The following is a 19,149-nucleotide window of genomic DNA, read 5'->3' as shown; positions in this document are numbered from 1 at the left end:
TTGCTCTTGCTCAGGCTGGTTTCGAACTCCTGAGCTCAAACAATCCGCCCACCTCGGCCTCCCAGAGAGCTAGGATTACAGGCGTGAGCCACCGTGCCCAGCCGAACCTTTAGGTATTTTAAAATAATATGGCATACCAGAATGTCAGAAACCCAGATCTGATCTTAGAATCACTTACAGACCCCTGCTTTCCTTCACACATAGCTTTGCATCCCTAAAAGTTAGTTGTTGGATGTAAATTGGATGCTAAAAATCTGCGTTGTGTACATCATCACTACATTGCCACCCATACCAGAGTAATCTCTGTTGTTAACCCTCAACTTTCCCTCCTGGACTTGTTTGTTTATATATAAAGTATGTATAGACAACAGATCTGATGCATTTCCTCTACAAAACCTCTCTCCACAATGACTTTCCTTTTCTAGGAAGTGTTGAACATGCTGAAGGAAAGCAAAGCAGACATCTTTGTGGACCCAGTTCTTCATACAGCTTGTGCCCTGGACATTAAACACCACTGTGCAGCCATCACCCCTGGCCGTGGACGTCGTAAGTCACGATGTTCACTCTGACTCTGTCTGAACTATCTCCAGAGGAGCAAAGACTCCCTCTCAGACATCAGTTATAGCTACTCTGTTCTGTAGCTGCTGCCCAACTATAGACAACATCCCCTAGGGGCCTGGCTGATGCCAAAACGAGGCCTTTGTGGCATAGTGAATTTAGGAGTAATCCTGCAGGTTGGAACTGACCTATTCATGACCAGAGCTAAAGATTTGAAGAAAAGGGAGAGTTGAGTTATTGTATTTATCAGGGAAGCAAAAGTTAAGTCACCATCATGGCCCTCTTTCTCTCCTTACCCAAACCAGCTTCATCTGCTTCCCAGTGGTCACAGTGGGCTCAATAGATAGGTTCATTGTGAGGCTGGAGCTAGGACAGGTGTAAAAGTTGTTTCTGGACCAGGTATGCCCAATAAAAATAAGCGGTTTTGAGAGAGACTCTGCACAGCCAAGCTTGGAGGTTAAATATAATTTATCTCCATGTTGGATCTTGGCTCAAGTTTCCTAGAATGAATTTAACTCGGTTGAGCCTTCAGATCTGAATTCTCTGGTGGTTGGATATCCTCTTCCCTAATGTTACAGAAACTTCTCTGATCTGCACAGTTTCAGACTCTCCTTCTTGTCCACTTCCTCCCACAGAAATGTCCTGTCTCATGGAGGCACTGGAGGATAAGCGGGTGAGGTTACAACCCGAGTGTAAAAAACGCCTCAATGACCGCATTGAAATGTGGAGTTATGCAGCAAAGGTAACGATCAAGAGAGTCTCCTGACATGATGATCTCTTCTGTCATTTTCCAGTCTCTTTGAGATACTTCACTGGTCTTTTTTCCTTATTGTGGGACTAGCAATAAGTGTATTTGAAAGCTTAGTTGGTGCACTTTTAAAACTCCTTGACTATTCATGAGCCTGGAGCCACCATCTCGCTTTGCATTGGGCTGTGTCTGCAAGGCTTTGCCAGGGCCACTGCTTTCTGCCCTCAGTTGCCCATGGTTCACTACTGAAAAGTGAGTCACCCAAAGAGAAAGGAGACATCATGCCCGTGGAAAAAGAAAGAAATCCAGCCTTGCCTGTGATAAAGCTTGTTTTTGTAATTTTATACAATTTTGGGAGAAAAATACATACGTGAGACCAATGCTCAGTGGTCTGGAACATGAAGAGTAGAATGAAGGGAGACTGCAGGACACTGGTGAATGTGTGTGGTACCCAAGCAGACGTGGGCTGGGCGAAATTTTCCCTACAAAAGTTCAGCCTCAGTGAGAAGAATAACAGTTCTTCTCATGTATACATTGCTTTGTAGTTTACAAAACACTTTGATGGATATGTTATGCCATTACCTTGAAACCCTGTGAGGTAAGTAGAATGATGATTCCCTCAGGAAACTGACTTCAGAGATTATGATTTGCCCGAGATCCTTAGATTTCTAGATCCATGCTTTTGTATCAGCTCACACTGGGATAGAGGTTCCCAGTGACCTTAGGTCAAGAATGTGACCACGGGAACTCCTCTCCTTCTTGGCCAATTCCTCCTATTCCCTGTATGCTTCTAGGTCAAAGGTAACAAGGCAAGAGGGAATGACCAAAGAAAGTCTTCATACCCAGATGGAAGGGAGATGCAGGGGACGGATCATATTTGTCACAATAGTTAACACTCCCTCACCCCCTCTCCCAAGGGAAGAAAGTCACCTTTTGAGCCCTTGGCTTGGTGAAGCAGTAGAGAGAGCTACTGCATTGGTCTGTTCTTTCTTTGGTTTCCACTCCTTTGAGCTGCATAGCATTGCTACAGACTGACTCAGAGTGATTCACTGCTTGTTTTGTGTTGCAACTGTTGGTGCTCAAATCTCTTTACTCTCACGCCTCTCTGCTCTATTCCGTGTACCTGGGATGAAACAGCCTGGACATCTCTGGGCCAGATCACTTCTAGCACCCAGGCTGAGACTCAAAAGAACAGGTTTGTGTGTACATTGGGAACCTTTCAGTCCTGATTCTGCCATGGCAGGCCACCATAGAGGTCCACTGGAGAAAGCAATGGAAAACTGAGGATAAAAACTGGTTAAACTATAAATGTCCATAATTGAAGAGTGGTTAAGTATATTCTATCATTATAAGTCACGTCCACATATTGTTTTTGATATGGGTAATGCCTATGATGTAACGGTGAGTGAAAAAAGTCAGAATTAACATACAGCACAATCTCTCCTTTTCTGTTTTTTGAAAACACAGCGAACACAATGAAGAGTATAAATCAAAATGCGTAAGAACCTGTGGCCTTGTGCATGTCAGTTAACTACCCTTACCCTGGGCCACTGACTCTTTATCTGCAACATGGAAGTCGAGAAACCTGCTCGCTAGGCTTGGTGTGAACACTCAGTGAGTGAGAACACACAGAGCCCTTTCCCCCGGCCCAACACATCGTCAAGTCCTTAGTGTTACTATGTTAGTAGTGGTGATCGCTATGATAGAATTGTGGGTGACTGTACCTCTTTTTGTCTTTCATATTCCTAATTTTGTGCAGCAGACGTACACAGTTTTATGATCAGGAAGAGTTTTAGCTCTGTGTTGATTTTCTTGTGCATTCCCCCCCTCCCCAAAAGAAAGACATAAATTAAACTAGGAATCGAGGGGGATGGTTAGACCTAGCACTGCCACCAGCCCAGTTCTTTCAGAAGATCACGTGCTCTGTGTCCTTCTAGGTGGCCCCAGCAGATGGCTTCTCTGATCTCGCCATGCAAGTAATGACGTCTCCATCCAAAAACTACATTCTCTCTGTGATCAGTGGGAGCATCTGTATATTGTTCCTGATTGGCCTGATGTGTGGACGGATCACTAAGCGAGTGACACGAGAGCTCAAGGACAGGTAGAGCCACCTTGATCACCAAAGGAACTACCTATCCGTGTCCTGTTTGTACAGCCCTCCTGTATAGTGTACCCAATCGCCTCGCTCTTCTGAGAGGTGACACCAACACCCATGTTAGAGCATCGGCAGGTGTCCACTGCATTGTCCCATCCAGACTTCGCCCATGTTCATGGTGTCCTCCTCCTCACCATTCGTGCAGCATCAGCAGCTGGCCGCTTGGGTTATTGCCTTTGTTGGCAAACTTGGGTTTACCTGCCCGTAGACAAGTCTCTCATACCAACAGAACTACCAGTACTTCCAGAACCAACTCACCTGACCTGCAACTCAAATGCTTTTTTTAAAAAAAAAACACCAAAAAAAGCAAAGAAATTTTTAAAGAAAAAAATGTATATAGTAACACATCTCCAGGCTTTATTTGGTCAATGGGGTTATTTCTTCTATGTGACTGTGTAAAATGAAGGCAGGACTTAGAGGGGACGCACACCACCCAGTACGCTGTAACTGAGATGTCACATTCATCTCTCAGAAGCACTGTTGGGCCACGTCAGGGCCATGGTCTTCTAGTAGTGGGAAACCACTAACCAGCCTGCTCTGGGTCCTGCTTTCTTCTGCTGAAACAGTGATGCCTTCCAGTTCCCACCCTACACGAGCCATTGCTGGTCACAGCCCCAAGGCATGGATATCTCAGTGATCTCCTCACGGCATTGAAGTAAAGCAGGAGCCTCCCTAGGCCAAGGTCAGATGGGGAGGGGAGGGGACCCGAAGTTTGTGAAGGTGGATGCTCTGTTGATCTGTGCCGAGAGGCTGGACTCTGAGTCCCTCGGCAGCCGGAGCCCAGTAACCTCCTCCAGGACAGTGCAGGACTCCGCGCGTCTGGATCGACCCTGCTGAGGTAGCAGTTTCTCCAGAAGTGCTGTGCTCCACCGGGAGGCAGTGATGGCAGCGAGGGTCCTTGAAGACTTGGGTGTGGGGGGCGGCAGGACAGGAAAGAGGAGCAGGGGGTTGATTCACTTTGCTTTATTTTTCAGGCTACAATACAGGTCAGAGACAGTGGCTTATAAAGATTTAGCATGGTCTCAGGGTGTGCCTGGCAGTCCAAGCTGACCTTTCTGCACACTCCAGGCAAACTTCCCAGACACGCTTCTTTGTGCCTCTACATGGAGAGGGTGTGGAAATTTATTACATTAAAAGATGGAGGATTTTCTCCGTTTTTTTTTTTTTTTCCTGTCTGTCTGCTGCGTGTACCCACTCTATTAGGCATCGGCTAAATTTTGTGTTTCGGTGATCCATCAACCTTTCCAGAATCTGAGCTTTATAGAAGCAATATTCCTGGCCACCCCCCTCATTCCTCCAGCGTGGAGGTGACAGGTTTGGGGTATAAGAATAGGAGGAGTCCAGGCATCACAGCTCAACCTGGCACACCTTTTGGTTGAGTTTGGGGCATGAAGTCATAGTGGCTGCGCAAGAAAGCAGCTTGTACAGTAGGAGATATATTTATATAATATATATTTTATTAACCTGTTAGATGTCCGCAAAGTATTATAAATCATGTGCCTAAAACTGTCCATGTAGACCGAGGCCCTCCCATGGTGCCCTTCCTCCTCCTGCCTCTCCTTCCTGCTGTCCACGTGTGCCGCGGCACCCAAGCAACGTTTGTCTTCCCTGAAATGTGTTCCGTACAAGGTGTGTCAGTTTGTGGATCGATCGATCCAAATTACTCCTTGTCTAACCTGACTGATGCATATTTGAATACTGTGGTTTTCTTCCTTCTATTTCTTTTTTCTATTTTGCTGCCTTTCCTAGAGGCAGTGGGTTCCAGAAGCCAGCTGTATGCCCCCTGCCGAGGGTAGTGCTAGTCACCAAGGGAAGCTGCTAACCTGCTTGGTCCCCTCAGTCCTGCTCTTAGGGTCTTCCTGATTCTCTGCAACTGTCCTGGGACTTTTCAATCTCATAAAACTTGAAACCCTTGGAGTATGTGCAGCACACCTTACTACCACCACTGTCAGACTGAACTGAGCTGGTCTGGACCTTCCCTGTCCAGGGGTTCCCCTTTGGGTGGGGGGCTGCTGAGGCTTGACAGCAAGAACCAGGAATGTCTTCTAATGCAGATTCCCACTGACATATCTGTGTGGTTTACAGGATAGGGTTAATGTTCACTGTTTGACGAGGGTGGAGGTATCATTGTCCATCTCTGCAGTCTTCCTCCCGACGTGTAAAACATCCTTCTAGTTCTGAAGTGTCTCGATATTTCTGTTCTCTCTGAACTGAGAAAATCCCATTAGTTGTCTGCAGCAAATTTGGAAGTTTGATGAAGAGTTTGGTTCTTGGAACATTTGTCATCTTTAGAAATGGTCAGAATAGAAATTATAGCTCTGCTGATATCTTCAGTTGCTTGGTACAAAAAAGTCTAGTCTTTTACCTTCCTACTTGGAGTAGTTTCTTACGACTGGCTCTTGAAAGTCCCAGGCAGGTCCTGAGCAAGTTTTTCTAAATCCAAGGGACCGAGCGCCATCCAAACTGGCAGCCCAGCTACATCTCTTCTGTATCTCATTTGGCATAACAAGGCAGGGCCCAGGCACCCCTGGTTCCCCCTCATGGGGCAATCATGGGTATAAATCAGCTGGTTGAGAACTAGTCAAGAAGAGGAACCGTGACCCTTCTGTAGGAGCTGATGATGGACTCTGGCCTTTCTCTATTCTCCTGATGTCTAGCCCAAAAACAATAATGTCAGTAGCTGTTAGGGTTTTTTGCCAAGGCCAAGGCTCTAGGCGCTTACTAAAAATTACTGCAGCCAGGGCACTGTCAATCTGGCCTTGCCAGCTCATGACAGTGTCTCGGGGACTCTTATACACAGTGTTCTCCACAACCTTTCAGAGGCGCCAGGATCCCAGGCTGGAGGCGCTGTGGTACAGATGAGAAATCTGGGCAAAATGTCAAGAACAAGACTAACTGCTCCCAACGGAGCTTCTCCCACAGAAGGGGGTGTCTGTGAGTGAGACCTTGGTCCATCCCTGGACTTCCGCTGCTGTCCCAAGACAAGTTGCCGGCAAGATGCACCAACAGAGGCTCATACCAAAGGCTTGGGTTTGGTGCTGGGAAAGCCCTTCCTGCATTCCCTGGAGACCCTCTGGCTACCATTCCCAGTCCCAGTGCTATGGCTCCAGTCAGCTTAGTCTGAGCCAGTGCATCCTTAGAAGCTCGGCAAATTCTAGGGCTTCCAATGAACTGGTATTTAGTAAGCAGGTGTTGGTGCGAGTTCGTTGCAGGCCTTTGGCTGTTGCACCCTGTACTTACTCTTCTGAGGGACAGTGAGCAGCTCGGCTGGTGGGGTGCAGATGCATCTCAGGGAGGTGATTCCTTTCCTAGAAGATGGGACAGAAAGTTACTATTTCATTTCTTCCTATTTCAACTAATAAAAGAATCCAATGGTGAGGACGTCTACACATACATTTTACATTTTATCAGACAGATTGGAAAGGGAATTATGTGGCTGACTCCCCTTGACCTTCCTAAGGAAGATTCACTTTTATGTAATGTACCAGTATGATTTCTGGAAATGTCTCCCATGCTCCTGGCCTCCAGCGTCATGATACTTCTTCCGTCCCAAAGATCCTGCTCTAGTGAGTCATCCAGGGAGGGTTAGGTGGTTTCATGGGGCCTCCTCTCCTAGCTGGCCTCAGGTCCCTCTCAGGAAAGGCCTTTCCTTCCCATTGCTCCCCCTGCGCATCACAAAAGTAAACACTCTCCACATGGAACTGAGTCTGAGTTAGCAGATGAGGAAAAGGAAGCCGGACTTGGAACCCTCAGAGTCAACCTACCAGCCTGGCACATTCAACCTAAATGTGGGTCATAGAACCAAAAGAAGAGTATGGCTTTTTAGATTATGTGTATTTTGGTGTGTTTACTTGTATTTCATCTTCGTATAAATTTGAAAAACCTCAGATCAGAATGTTCCCTTTTATTTCTCACCATTTGGGCAGCACCTAAGTAATTTTATAAAATACAGCATTCTAGTGTCACGGGGTTTCTCTTGGGCCTGGAGGGACAATTGTCTTCTGACCTGCCTCTTTGGTTCCCAAGGGCCTGTGGCCAGATCCAGTGTTCTGGCCTCCCTCCTTTCTTCCCATTTGCCTTTGGTTGGCCCTCCCTTTAACCACACTCCTTGGTCCTCCTCCATCACCAGGGAGGACTAGGTCACATGCTAGAGCAGTCGCGTTTGAAGCCAAATACCCCTTCCTACCCAGATACCAACAACAGATAAGTCATTAGCAAACCCAGACTGATCTTTAGGGTGACAGACTCCCCCAGGCCATCTGGTGCGATCATTGTGGGGGCCCAGAGGACTGTCACCTGGAGCACAAAGATGGGGCTTTCTGCTCAGGCTGGTGATGATGGGATCCTAACAGGTGGTCCTCTCTCCTCCTTCCCACGATCCGTCACCACCCACATGTAGGACGTCGTGCAGTGTGCACTAGAGAAATATTCCTGGGCTAGGACAAAGTTCAGACAGTGCCTCTATCTTGTGTTTTGCCTTCCTTTCAACATAGAATTGACATCTGGACCCCAGAGGCCAGCAGGGCCCTCTGCAGACATGCCAGGGTGGTGCAAATAGGTCCCCCAGGTCAAACTGCAGTGCACTGCATTGGGGGGACCCCCAGGAGAGCTGACAACAGGGAGGCTTCCTGGACAGCTTCCCCCAGCACAACGGTCCCAGGTTAGTCCCAGCAGGAAAACAGACTGCAGCAAATGCTGTGTGCGATCTTAGGCCTTTAACTTTTTTTTTTTTTTTTTTTGAAGGAAAGAAAAAAAGAAAAGTACAATTAACAAGCCTCTTTTGTAAATGGGTTTCCTTTCTATGTATAAAATCCTGGCAGTTCCTTGTTTTTACATGTTCATGCTGTGTAATTTTGAGATGTTACTGAGATATGTTCTGAACATAATGTGCATTTTTTTCTGTACAGATGATATGGGAGAATTTAATAAAGAGTTTGCAGGTTTTTACTTGTTAAATCTTCTCTGTGGTGACTGGGAGGAATCTCCAACCACCTGCTCTGCTAGGAGAAGTTTTCGAAGCTGTAAGCAATGACAGTGAACATGTCAGCTGATACAAATCTATGGATAAGGCCTTCAGTTCTTGGCTAATTAGGTCACACAGAGCAGGACTATAGGACTTTTAGGGAAAAGCGACCTTGATCTCCTTGTTTTTTGTATTCTAGTGGCAGAGCTGGAGGTCACATCTGGGGTTTTCTGACTCTTGGGCCTGTGTGTTTAAGCCCACGTCCTGAGGCTCTGTCGTGGGGAGGACACATACCTGGAACCTCTCTCTATGGAGCCATCCTGTGGCCCCTTTTACTCAGTCCTCCCACCCCAGTTCCCAACAGCCTGGTCCCTGGGTCAGTGGCCTTCACTGGACACTCTTCCTGAGCCTCTTCTTTGGCTTCTCCCACTCTCAGCAAAGCTAATTTGCATCTGAATGTTAAAAATTAAGGCTTACAGAGTTTGCATGGTAGCAGGGATTTCCTGAAGTCGGAAGGATCGCTTGAGGCCAGGAGTTCGAGACCAGCCTGGGCAACAGTGAGACCCCATCTCTACCAAAAATAAGATAAAATAAAAATTAGCTGGGTGTGGTAGTATGTGCCTCTAGTCTCAGCTACTCAGGAGGCTGAGGCAGGAGGATCACTTGAGTCCAGGAGTTCAAGACCAGCCTGAGCAAAAGTGAGACCCCGTTTCTACTAAAAATAGAAAAATTATCCAGGCATGGTGGTGCATGCCTGTAGTCCCAGCTACTCAAGAGGCTGAGGCAGGAGGATCGCTTGAGCCCAGGAGTTTGAGGTTGCTGTGAGATAGGCTGACACCATGGCACTATAGCCTGGGCAACAGAGCAAGACTATCTCAAAAAAAAAAAAAGAAAGAAAGAAACAATAACTGAAAACATCCTAACTTTAGTGAATGACTAAGTCTACAAATTAAAGCAGCTCAGTAAACTCCAAACAGGATAACTTTGAAGAGAGCTATCCCTAAGCACTTCATGGCGAAACTGCAGAAAATCAAAGATAAAGAGAAAATCTTGAAAACAGAGAAAAACAACAAACTTATTTCAGGCAAACAAAGATTTGAATGACTTGGACTTCTCATCAGAAATCCTGGAGGCCAAAAGAACATCTTTAAATGTGATATAAAAAAAAACCTGTTCACCCCAAATTCTATATCTGCCAAATATATCTTTCAAAAATGATGGTGATATTAAGACATTTTCAGACAAAGGAAAACTAACAGAAGTGTAATTACAGTGTGCGACATGGCTCAAGTGAGAATGATATTTGCACAATTAAAAAAAACTCTGTAAACAATGAATATTGATTTAACCGAGAAAGGGAGATAAAAATCAAATTTCAAGGATGGGCGGCAGGTGGGGCAATGAGTGTTGCTGAGGTCTGGGAGCTAAATTGCCTTTCAAGTCAGTAGAGAATATCTGAAACCTGAAAACCACTGAAATAACAGTGTAAGCATGAATTGAGAAATTGTTACTTAAGCAGAAGAAAGAGCTGTGAGAGTTGAGAGTGATCACCCCTGGGGACCGAGACTCCCCAGGGTGGTGTGGGTCCAGGAACTCCTGCTCCTCATTACAAGCCTTGTAGCGTCACTTGACTTGAAACTAGTATCTGTATGCTTTGATAAAAATGAAAGTTAAATTCTAAAGGTTAGTCACAAAAAGCTGATACGTTTAGGAAAAACTCAAAGCAGGTCCCATGTGAGTCAGCAGCCTGAGGTCTCAGCCTCGCTGGGCTGGATGGTCAGGTGGGAGACATAAGTCACCCAAGGCTGGCTCCCTCAGGGCAGGGCTGCTGCTCTGTGGGGGGTCCCTGGCTGCTGAGAGTGCCAGGGAGACCCCTCTCCCTTCTGGATGCCGCCTCTGCCTCAGGCGGTGCTGAGGGGCACCATGGCTGGAGGTAGCAGGGGGCTGGGGGTTGCACCCCGTCTGCCTCTCTTGTTCCTCTTGGTTCCCGACTGGCTGGGCAGCTGCAGCTGGAGATCCTAGAAGCCTGCCTGGAGGAGGAAAGCGTGGCCTGGCTAGACTAAGCGGAGTTTACGTCTGGGATGAAGTGTAGCACCAGGTCACATCAAGGAGAGTCTGTGCCTTATTACCTGAAGAATGGTGTTAACCCTTACTCCAGGGAGTAGGGGGACCAGATATTTATAAAGCATTTTGAGAAGAAAAAGTGGAGCCCAGAGCAAGCGAGTGTGTTGTCAGGCTCAGAGCTCTGGCACTAAGCGGATCTGGAGAAGAGAATCGAACCCTGCTCTTTCCTCGCCCAAGTTTTCCATGCTTGTTGGAATGGGGATTTCTCCCTCCCGTGATCCTGCTAAGCTCTGGTTTAAAAAGCGGCTGGATAAAGGGGAATGTATCACTAGTGTGGGCTGTCTGCTCGGATTAGACTCTAGGCAGACGACACCGCGTCTGCACCCTCTTCTATGGCCAAGTATCCTGGCTGCCTTCACCCCACAAAGGCTGGCAGCAGTTGGTCCCCCATGGTAATGGGCTGGGGAAGACTGGACACAAAGCTTCCCTGTGAGGCGTCTGGAATGTTCCAACCCAGAGCCTAAATAAAGGAGCAGAGGTTGGGTGTTCAAAGTGGTCACCCAGTGGAGAAGTTCCAAAGCAGAGTGGGGCGGGCTGGTCTGAGGAGACGATGAAGCACAAATATCCAGCTACATGGAGGGTCCTGAAGAACCTGGAAAACACAAAGGCCAAGTCAGCCAAGATCACCAGGGGCCCTGGGGTAGAGCTGCTCACATGAGATGCACCCGGGTGCGTGTCCTGGGCACGGAAAGACAGCTCCCTGGGCTCTGACAGTTGCACCTCACTCCCAGGCTGCATCCTGGAGTAAGTCTACATGCAGCCCACAAAGAACAAGCCACAGCGAGCTCAGTTAAAGGCCATCAGCACCAGTGGCACCTGGGGACTCCAGACCAGCTCCCATCACTAACAGGCTGACTGGCTAACAAGTCCGGGCTCAGGTCCTTTGCTCCTCGAGCTGTCTCTCGGCGTCCTTGGGTCGTTCAGTTTTGCTCATCTCCCACTGTCTCCCACAATCTGGAAACCCAGGGGGCTAGGCCATGCCATTCACCTTGCAAGAGTAATAAAAAAGCAACTGTTGTGCATAGAAAGATTTTGTAATGGATCAATTACTTCATGTGTGTTACTAGTTGAGTCTCAAAAAATATGTCACTGCCCGTTTTACAAGCAAGTTAATGAATGCTGTGGTGGCTGATTTTGTGTGTCAACTTCACTGTACTAGAATGCCCAGATGTTTGGCCAAATGCCAATCTAGATATTGTTGTGAGGGTATTTTTTGGATGTGATATTTAAATCGATAAGAGTTTGAGTAAAGCAGATTACTCTCCATAATATGGGTGGGCCTCATCCGATCAGCTGAAGGCCCCAAGAAAAAGACTAAGGTTCCCTGAGGAAGAAGGAGTTCTGCCTCCAGACTGTCTTCAACTCGAGGCCACAACATCAGCTCTTCCCTGAGCTTCCAGTCTACTGACCTGCCCTGTGTATTTCAAACTTGCCAGTCTCTACAATCATGTGAGTCAATTCCTTAAAATAAATCTCGCTCTGATTCTCTCTCTCCCCTACCCGTGTGTAGTGTGTCTGTGTGTGTGTGTGTGTGTGTGTGTGTGTGTACAGACTGATATAGAGGCTTAGGAAAGGTAACTTCACAAGGTCAGACACCAAGGAAGAGGCAGAGAGAGGCAATGCCAGGTCAAGCCCAAAGTCATGCTTTTTTTTTTTTTTTTTTTTTGATACAGGGTCTCACTGTCACCTATAGAGCAGTGGCATCATCATAGCTCACTGCAGCCTCAAACTCTAGGGCTCAAGTGATCCTCCTGCCTTAGCCTCCTGAGTAGCTGGGACTACAGGCATGCACCGTCATGCCCAGCTAATAAGTCACACTCTTAACCCTCCATGACAATCTGGGATTCCGAGGGGCTTGAGGCAGATGACAGCCCAGATCTAAGTGTCTGAGGGTCCCTAACTCTACAGACTTTCATGTGAACAAGCAGCTGGAGGAAACGGCCTCTTGTCAAGGCTGCACCCACGGAGCCTCACTTCAGTCCTTCTGTGCCATACAGGCCACGCTGGGTTATTAACCTTCCCGGGGAGATTTGTTGAGTCTGACTTGGGTTTCTAATTGATCCTGACATAGTCCACACAGCCCTGTGAGCCCAGGAAACCTCAAATCACACGCCACAGCGCCACCTACTGGCCTGTGGACGTGGACAAAGGCAATAAAGGAATCGTGTCTGACCTGGGAGGCAACGGGGCATTTTCCCCCATTTCAAGTTGGCAAACAGTCATTTAAAAATTTTAAAACAGGGGAATACTTATATTATAGAATGAAGTGTTGCCCAATGAAAAAATTTTAAAACATTTTACATCTTTAAATCTTAAAAACATTCTAAAGCTTTGGCTCTCCACTTTTCCCCATTCATTTAATCAGCTGTTAAATGCCAGGCAAATGCTAGGTGTTGGACTGTCAAAGAAGTTGAGTCCTCAAAGGGTTTTACAGAACCAGTAGGGATAAAAAGACAAGAAATATCAGAAAAGGGTGTGGTGGGGATACTGGAGGGAGGCCCATTCTCTTGGGGAAGGAAAGGCTCCACTGAGGACACGGTGGTGGTCTTGGGCTGAATTTTTGAAAGACAGGAGGGCTCTGCCAGGGTGGTTGAAGGAGTCATGTGATTCTAAATTCAGAACTTCCCACCAGCACAGCAGGTTGGGTGCCAGGAGGGCATTTTAGCAAGCAAAAGATGGATGTGGCAAACCTCTCAGTGTGACTTAAGAGCAGGGTGCGAGGTAAGATCTAGTCGCAGCTGCAGGCAGGGAGAGTGAACTGGGCGCAGGCTCCGGCATCACACCCAGTGGGGTCCCTGAGACCTGGAGCGCCACGGCCGGCACACCACAGAGCCCTTGGCTGGCCAAGAGTCTGAGACTTATCTCATGATGAAGGGGAGTCACTTGAGGGTTTCACGTCAGGGAGTCAGTGACCTGCTGTGTCTTAGACGACCCTGCAGAGGGAGGACGGGATGACAGAAGCAGGAGAATCGTTAGGAGGTTAGTACTGAAGTCAGGGATGGTAACTGTCTCAACCACAGCAGCGGCGGTGGGGACGGAGGGGTCTCAGCAGATGAGAGGCATCGAAGAGACAGCCTGTCGGGCAGGTGCTGAACTGGAGGTGGACGGAGAGGTGAGGGGGGACCAGATGACTCCCACGTGTCTGGCGGGGCTGACCATTCATGAAACTAGAAATAAAAGGGGGTTTGGAAGACCAGATGAAGAGATTGTTGAGGACATGTTAGTCTACGCGATTCTCAGATGTAACTGCTCAAAAACTGGTTGGATAAACAGAGCAAGTCCAGTGACTGAATGTGTGGATGGACGCTAGGAACAGGCCACTGGCTGCTTCCCTCGGACCAGGTCGCCACTTCCCACGGTGTGAGCAGGACACACACACCCTTGTTTTCCACACGAACACGGGCTCCCACGTACACGGGTGGTAGTCAAGGCCACATTTGGACTACGAAGTCAGTCATAGGCAGGCGGTGCAGTCCAGTGACAGTGACAGTAACATCAGGAGGAGGAGAGAGGTTCCCCTCAGCCACGCCAGTGCTGCATGGCTGCATGGAGGAGAAGATAAACACCCACATCCTTCCTACCTCAGTTTCCAAATTCTTCCTTACACTGTGGTAACACAGGTAGGTACAAACGGTTTTATGTACACTGTCCTTTGTGATGGCAAATATATATGCCAAGTCACTGCACTTGAAGAACACAAGTGGATATGGCAAGAGTCATTACGATGTCTGTTTATTCATTTACAATCCTTGTAACATGAAAAAGGAAATCTTACTGGAAATCTAGTTTGATAGAAACACAGTGCACAATGTTAATACCACATTCACAGGGGTCAGAAATGCTCCATCACCCTGTGTGCCCAAAGTCACCCGGGCTTCTCGGGAATAGATCGCATTTACTAAAGTGCCTCAAATGTCTTCGGGACCACATTCTAGCCCTACACAGGAACAGAAAAGGGCTGAGCTGAACTGCACATCTACAGACACGAATAATGAGTTACAGTACTTTACAATAATTACAATGGTGCTTTTATACATCCCGAGTGTTGACCAGAGTAAAGTGTTAACGGTGCTGCTAGAAAACCCTTCCCTGAAAGAGCTTTCTATCCCATGCCCACTTGTTCTAAGGAAGGAGAGGCTACGTGGGGTGGATGGGAGCCCACACACTGAAACGAACTTTTTCTTTCTCATTCTTCTACCTACATCCATGATTTGACATTCTGGAGTATAAGGCACTAGAACCTGGCTTAGAGAGAAGAGGTGCTCCAAGCTCTAGCTTTTGGTATATGGAGGAAATTCTGATATAAATCTTTTGAAACAGATACTACAAATATCCTTCCCAAATATCCTTTCCTTGACAGGAAAACAAGAAGGCAGAAGATGTTTGCAAAGGATAAAAAGCTAAGTGTATCCAAATCTCATAAGAAAAATTACCTATGAAAAAAGATTTAATTCTTCAAGGGATGCTCTATTCAGAGAAGTCAAGAATCATACATGGAACAACTCAAGACGTTTTATGGAAAAAGAGAAGCCAAAAACATAAAAACACTCAACCCCCTTGAAATGTAGTGCATCAGTGGTTATGAGAGCCTACAAAGGACAAGACTCATCCTTGGCAATGATCGGAGCCTTAGGACTTAGCATTTTTAAGTGCAGGCTGATTATGGTGATGGGGCGTGGAAGCCGGGAGAGATCTACACAGCTTGTTCACTACTTACTGCACGTAAACAGAATGGAATCGGCATGTTAAATACCACTTTACTTTATCCACCATCTCCTGCAGACAACCACATTCCTCCTAAATTCATGTGCCTGGATATGGCATGAGCCAGATGGCTCATGAAGAAAATTTGTGATGTTTTTCTCCCAAAATTGTCACATCCTGGGCATCAGGAAAGGCTTCCCCAATAATATGTCTCAGATGGCTCAGTATCTTGGACAGGTAGGTGACCCCAAGCATTAAACCTTAGTTAAATTATATAAGTAAGCCCAGAATGTCTTGAATTTTCATATATCAGTAGCAAAAGGCAGTTTCAGTCCTTGGGTAGCCAGACCTCATCTGGGTGGTCTTGTGTGAGTTGACTGGCTAGTGAGTGGGGTATAAACTATGTAGACTGTGGGCTAGCATGGTGACATAGGGGTCCCTGGAGTTTCATTACCACTCCCTAAGGGCAGAAGCCTTCTCTTTCTTGTGCATCGTTGGAGCCCATCACCCAGCACCATGCCTTGTCCCAGGCGGCCAGCAATAAAACACAAGATTGGCTTGTGTAGGGAGATGGCACTGAACCCAGAGAATGGAAACTGGAGAGTGTGCCGCTAGATGCTATAGTGGCTGCATTGGTAGATCATTATCCATTTAAATAAATATTTACTGGATGATGTGCCAGGCAACGTTCTACGTGCTGAGAATATAGCTGTGCATAAGACAAAGGTTCTGTCAACGGGGGCCGGGCCTGCACCATTAGGAAAGGCAGGAAACAAAACCTATTTGAGATAGTGATGAGTTCTATAAAGAAAACAGGGCGATGTGATAGTGAGGGAGAAGTGGATGGGGGAACTTCTCTGAGGCTTGAGGAATGATTGCTCTTCCTCTGAGCAGAGCCCACTGCGAAGGTGCGAGTAGTTAAAATAGGGGCAGGAACTCAGGCTTGCCAATCCTGCCTCCAATGTCGGGCCAGGCCAGTAGAACTGATTTCCGATCCGCTCTGCTACAGCCTCGCCCAGGAAGGCCCAGTGCGACTTCCAAGAAATAGCGTGACCACCGGTGTAAGAAGCTTTTTTACGCCGGGGACTCCAGGTGGCTTTGGGCTGCAGACCCATTATAGGGCAGGAACTGGCCACAGGCTTCGAAGGCAGAAGGAACCCCCGCGCTCCCCACATTCCATTGGGGCCTGCTGCCCATCTCCGACGTCTTGGCTTCACTTGCGGAAATCGATGCCATCGGGTCCGAAGCCCGAGTCGTAAAATGGCCCAGAGAGTCCAAGCCTCTAGGTCGCCTCCATCTTGACTGGCAGAGTGGTGCTAGGGGCGGAGCCTCGCGAGATCCAAACAATCCCACGTGGCAGGGGCGGGACCTCCTCGGTGTCGTCACGGCGCTCTCGTGCGCGGCTGCGGTCACGCTCCGACCGTACCCTTGCAGGGGGGGCCGGAAAGCGCGGAAGGTCGCAGTCTCCCGCTTCCCCGGAACTTTTTACTCCCTCCGCCCCGCCCCCTTCCCACCCCCTGCTCCCCCTTCCGGCCCGCAGCGACCCCCCCCGCCCCCAGCAACCGTCGTGGCCGCTGCCTCGCTTCCGCCAGGGTGTGACTGAACACGGAGCCTGTGGGGGTCCCGTGAGGTAAGGAGACAGCTGCCGGGCCGCTCCGTCCTCTGGGTTCTCGCGGACTTTAGCGCCCCGGGACCCCTGGTTTGCCCCCTTTCCGCCTCTGTCTCGCCCACGGGTCGTCCCCCGCAATCCTCCGCTCCGGGTTGGTTCCGCTAAGGAAGGCGCGTTCGGATGCCGGGACTCTCCCGCAGAGGTTGTGTGGGCCTTGGGGACCCTTGCCGGGCTGCCCCGGGGCTTGCGCACCTGCTTTTCCAGGCGCCTGCACCTCAGCCCGGGATGCCCAGGGCGGCCGGGGTGACCTCGCTTCTGGCTGCCCCCACCGCGGACATGCACACCTCTGCAACGCAGAGCCAACTGCGGCTTGTCTAGCCGGGCATCTGTCTCTGCAGGTGGAATTGTTTCCCCGTGTTGAAACGTGCGGTCCGCTTGTGCTTTACTAACTAGTAAGACTGCTGCAGAATCCGGCGGAGAAGTTACCTGGAAAAGTCTAGGCCAGGGCAGTGAGCTTTCTTATGTTTGACCTTCCGGGAGTGATGTGTGTGGTACTCAAATTTGAATTGGGAACCTCCAGGCCCATTTCGCCCATGCGTGTAAGCACGATGTATGGGGACGGGAGTGGTGGTGGTGGAGGAGGAGCCAGCCCAAAGGGTACGCTTTTCCAGCGGTAGGGACTTGTATTAATCTCTTAAACTTCCGTGATGACCTGGTGCACTTGTTGAAAAATACAACTTCCTAGACCAGCAGGATCAGAATCTGCAGAGGTGGGGCCTGGGAATCTGTTGTTTTAAACAGGTGTCCCAGGTAGTTCTTCTGCTGAGACAAGTGTGGGAAACGTGTTAATCCACGCATACTCAGCCGGTCTTCCTTGTGACCAGCAGTCCACTTGTGCAGTGCTGTAGCCATGCAGAGGACAACTCAGGACGTTAGGGCTATCACCTTGCTCTTGTTGGAAGAGCAGATTTGAGCAGAGCCAGCCCCGGTCTTAATATTATTTGGCAGAGGTTATTCTTCTTAGCAGAGAATATTATACATTTTCCAGAACTTTAAAAAATATAAAATGTTTAAACCAGGTGATGTGGTTTATTTCTGTGGCATCTTGCATTTCTTCTCCACTGGCTTTATCACCTTTGCTATCAAGCTTTGCTTTAGTTTTGCTGCCAAACCTACTAGAATAGACTCTGGTGCCCCCCTTTCCTTCCTTGTTTACTTTGAGCCCTTCTTTTCTTCTGCCCTTACCACTTCACTCTTTTGAAGGTCATGGTGAGCCCAAGGTCAGAAATCCTTTTCTTCCTTCTTAGCACTCTGGGCTTTTAACATTGTTTGTTCCGTCTTGAAACTCATCTGTTACTATGGTTCTTCTGCCACCTTTGCAATTCCCAGTTTCCTGCTAAGGAAGGTTTCTTATGGGTCTGTCCTCAGAGCTGCCCTTCCTTTACTCATCTGGTAGCAAGAAGGTGGCATGCAAGGTAGCAGTGAGTAATGATTAATGGCAGGCCCTAGTACCAGACTGCAGGGTTAGAGTCCTGACTGCCACTCACTGGTATTATAGGATCTTGGGTGAGTCACTTCACTTCTCTGTGCCACAGTTTTCTGAAATGTAGAACAGAACTGGTAATGTCTACCTCATAGGATTGTGAGGATTCAATTAGTTGTATACATGGGCAGTGTCTGGCACATACACTACCTATGCATATACTACCTATAAAACTATTAGTTTAGCTCTCTTCCCCTCAAGCGGCCTGAGGTGATCTGTGAAGATGGTTCGCTATTCACTTGACCCAGAAAACCCCACAAAATCATGCAAGTCAAGAGGTTCAAATCTTCGTGTTCACTTCAAGAACACTCGTGAAACTGCCCAGGCCATCAAGGGTATGCATATACGAAAAGCCACCAAGTATCTGAAAGATGTCACTTTAAAGAAACAGTGTGTACCATTCCGACGTTACAATGGTGGAGTTGGCCAAACAGTGGGGCTGGACACAGGGTCGGTGGCCCAAAAAGAGTGCTGAATTTCTGCTGCACATGCTTAAAAATGCAGAGAGTAATGCTGAACTTAAGGGTTTGGATGTAGATTCTCTGGTCATTGAGCGTATCCAGGTGAACAAAGCACCCAAGATGCGTCGCCGAACTTACAGAGCTCGTGGTCGGATTAATCCATACAGGAGCTCCCCCTGCCACATCGAGATGATCCTCACTGAAAAGGAACAAATTGTTCCAAAACCAGAAGAGGAGGTTGCACAGAAGAAAAAGATATCCCAGGAGAAACTGAAGAAACAAAA

At 48.1% G+C, this 19,149-nt stretch overlaps 1 protein-coding gene and 1 pseudogene across 2 annotated transcripts in view; both read left to right on the top strand.

Annotated features, from left to right (window-relative positions):
- Nucleotides 1-8,408, top strand: part of GLG1 (golgi glycoprotein 1) — a 132,195-nt gene extending 123,787 nt beyond the window's left edge. The window contains exons 21-24 of the mRNA XM_012641511.1: nucleotides 426-546; nucleotides 1,194-1,300; nucleotides 3,244-3,407; nucleotides 4,436-8,408. Of these exons, the coding sequence (XP_012496965.1) occupies nucleotides 426-546; nucleotides 1,194-1,300; nucleotides 3,244-3,407; nucleotides 4,436-4,511 (468 nt within the window). The 3' untranslated portion in view covers nucleotides 4,512-8,408. The remainder of the gene's footprint in view (nucleotides 1-425; nucleotides 547-1,193; nucleotides 1,301-3,243; nucleotides 3,408-4,435) is intronic.
- A 10,189-nt stretch (nucleotides 8,409-18,597) lies between these two features.
- LOC105807973 lies at nucleotides 18,598-19,144 on the top strand (annotated as a pseudogene). Its single transcript, XR_001137356.1, has one exon. The product of XR_001137356.1 is annotated as a 60S ribosomal protein L17 pseudogene (transcript).
- Nucleotides 19,145-19,149: the final 5 nt, after the last annotated feature.

The sequence above is a fragment of the Propithecus coquereli genome, unplaced genomic scaffold (genome assembly GCF_000956105.1).
Source record: "Propithecus coquereli isolate 6110/MARCELLA unplaced genomic scaffold, Pcoq_1.0 Scaffold165, whole genome shotgun sequence".
Taxonomy (NCBI): domain Eukaryota; kingdom Metazoa; phylum Chordata; class Mammalia; order Primates; family Indriidae; genus Propithecus; species Propithecus coquereli.
Note: the sequence above shows the minus strand (reverse complement) of the source record. Positions and strands in the feature narration are given on the sequence as shown.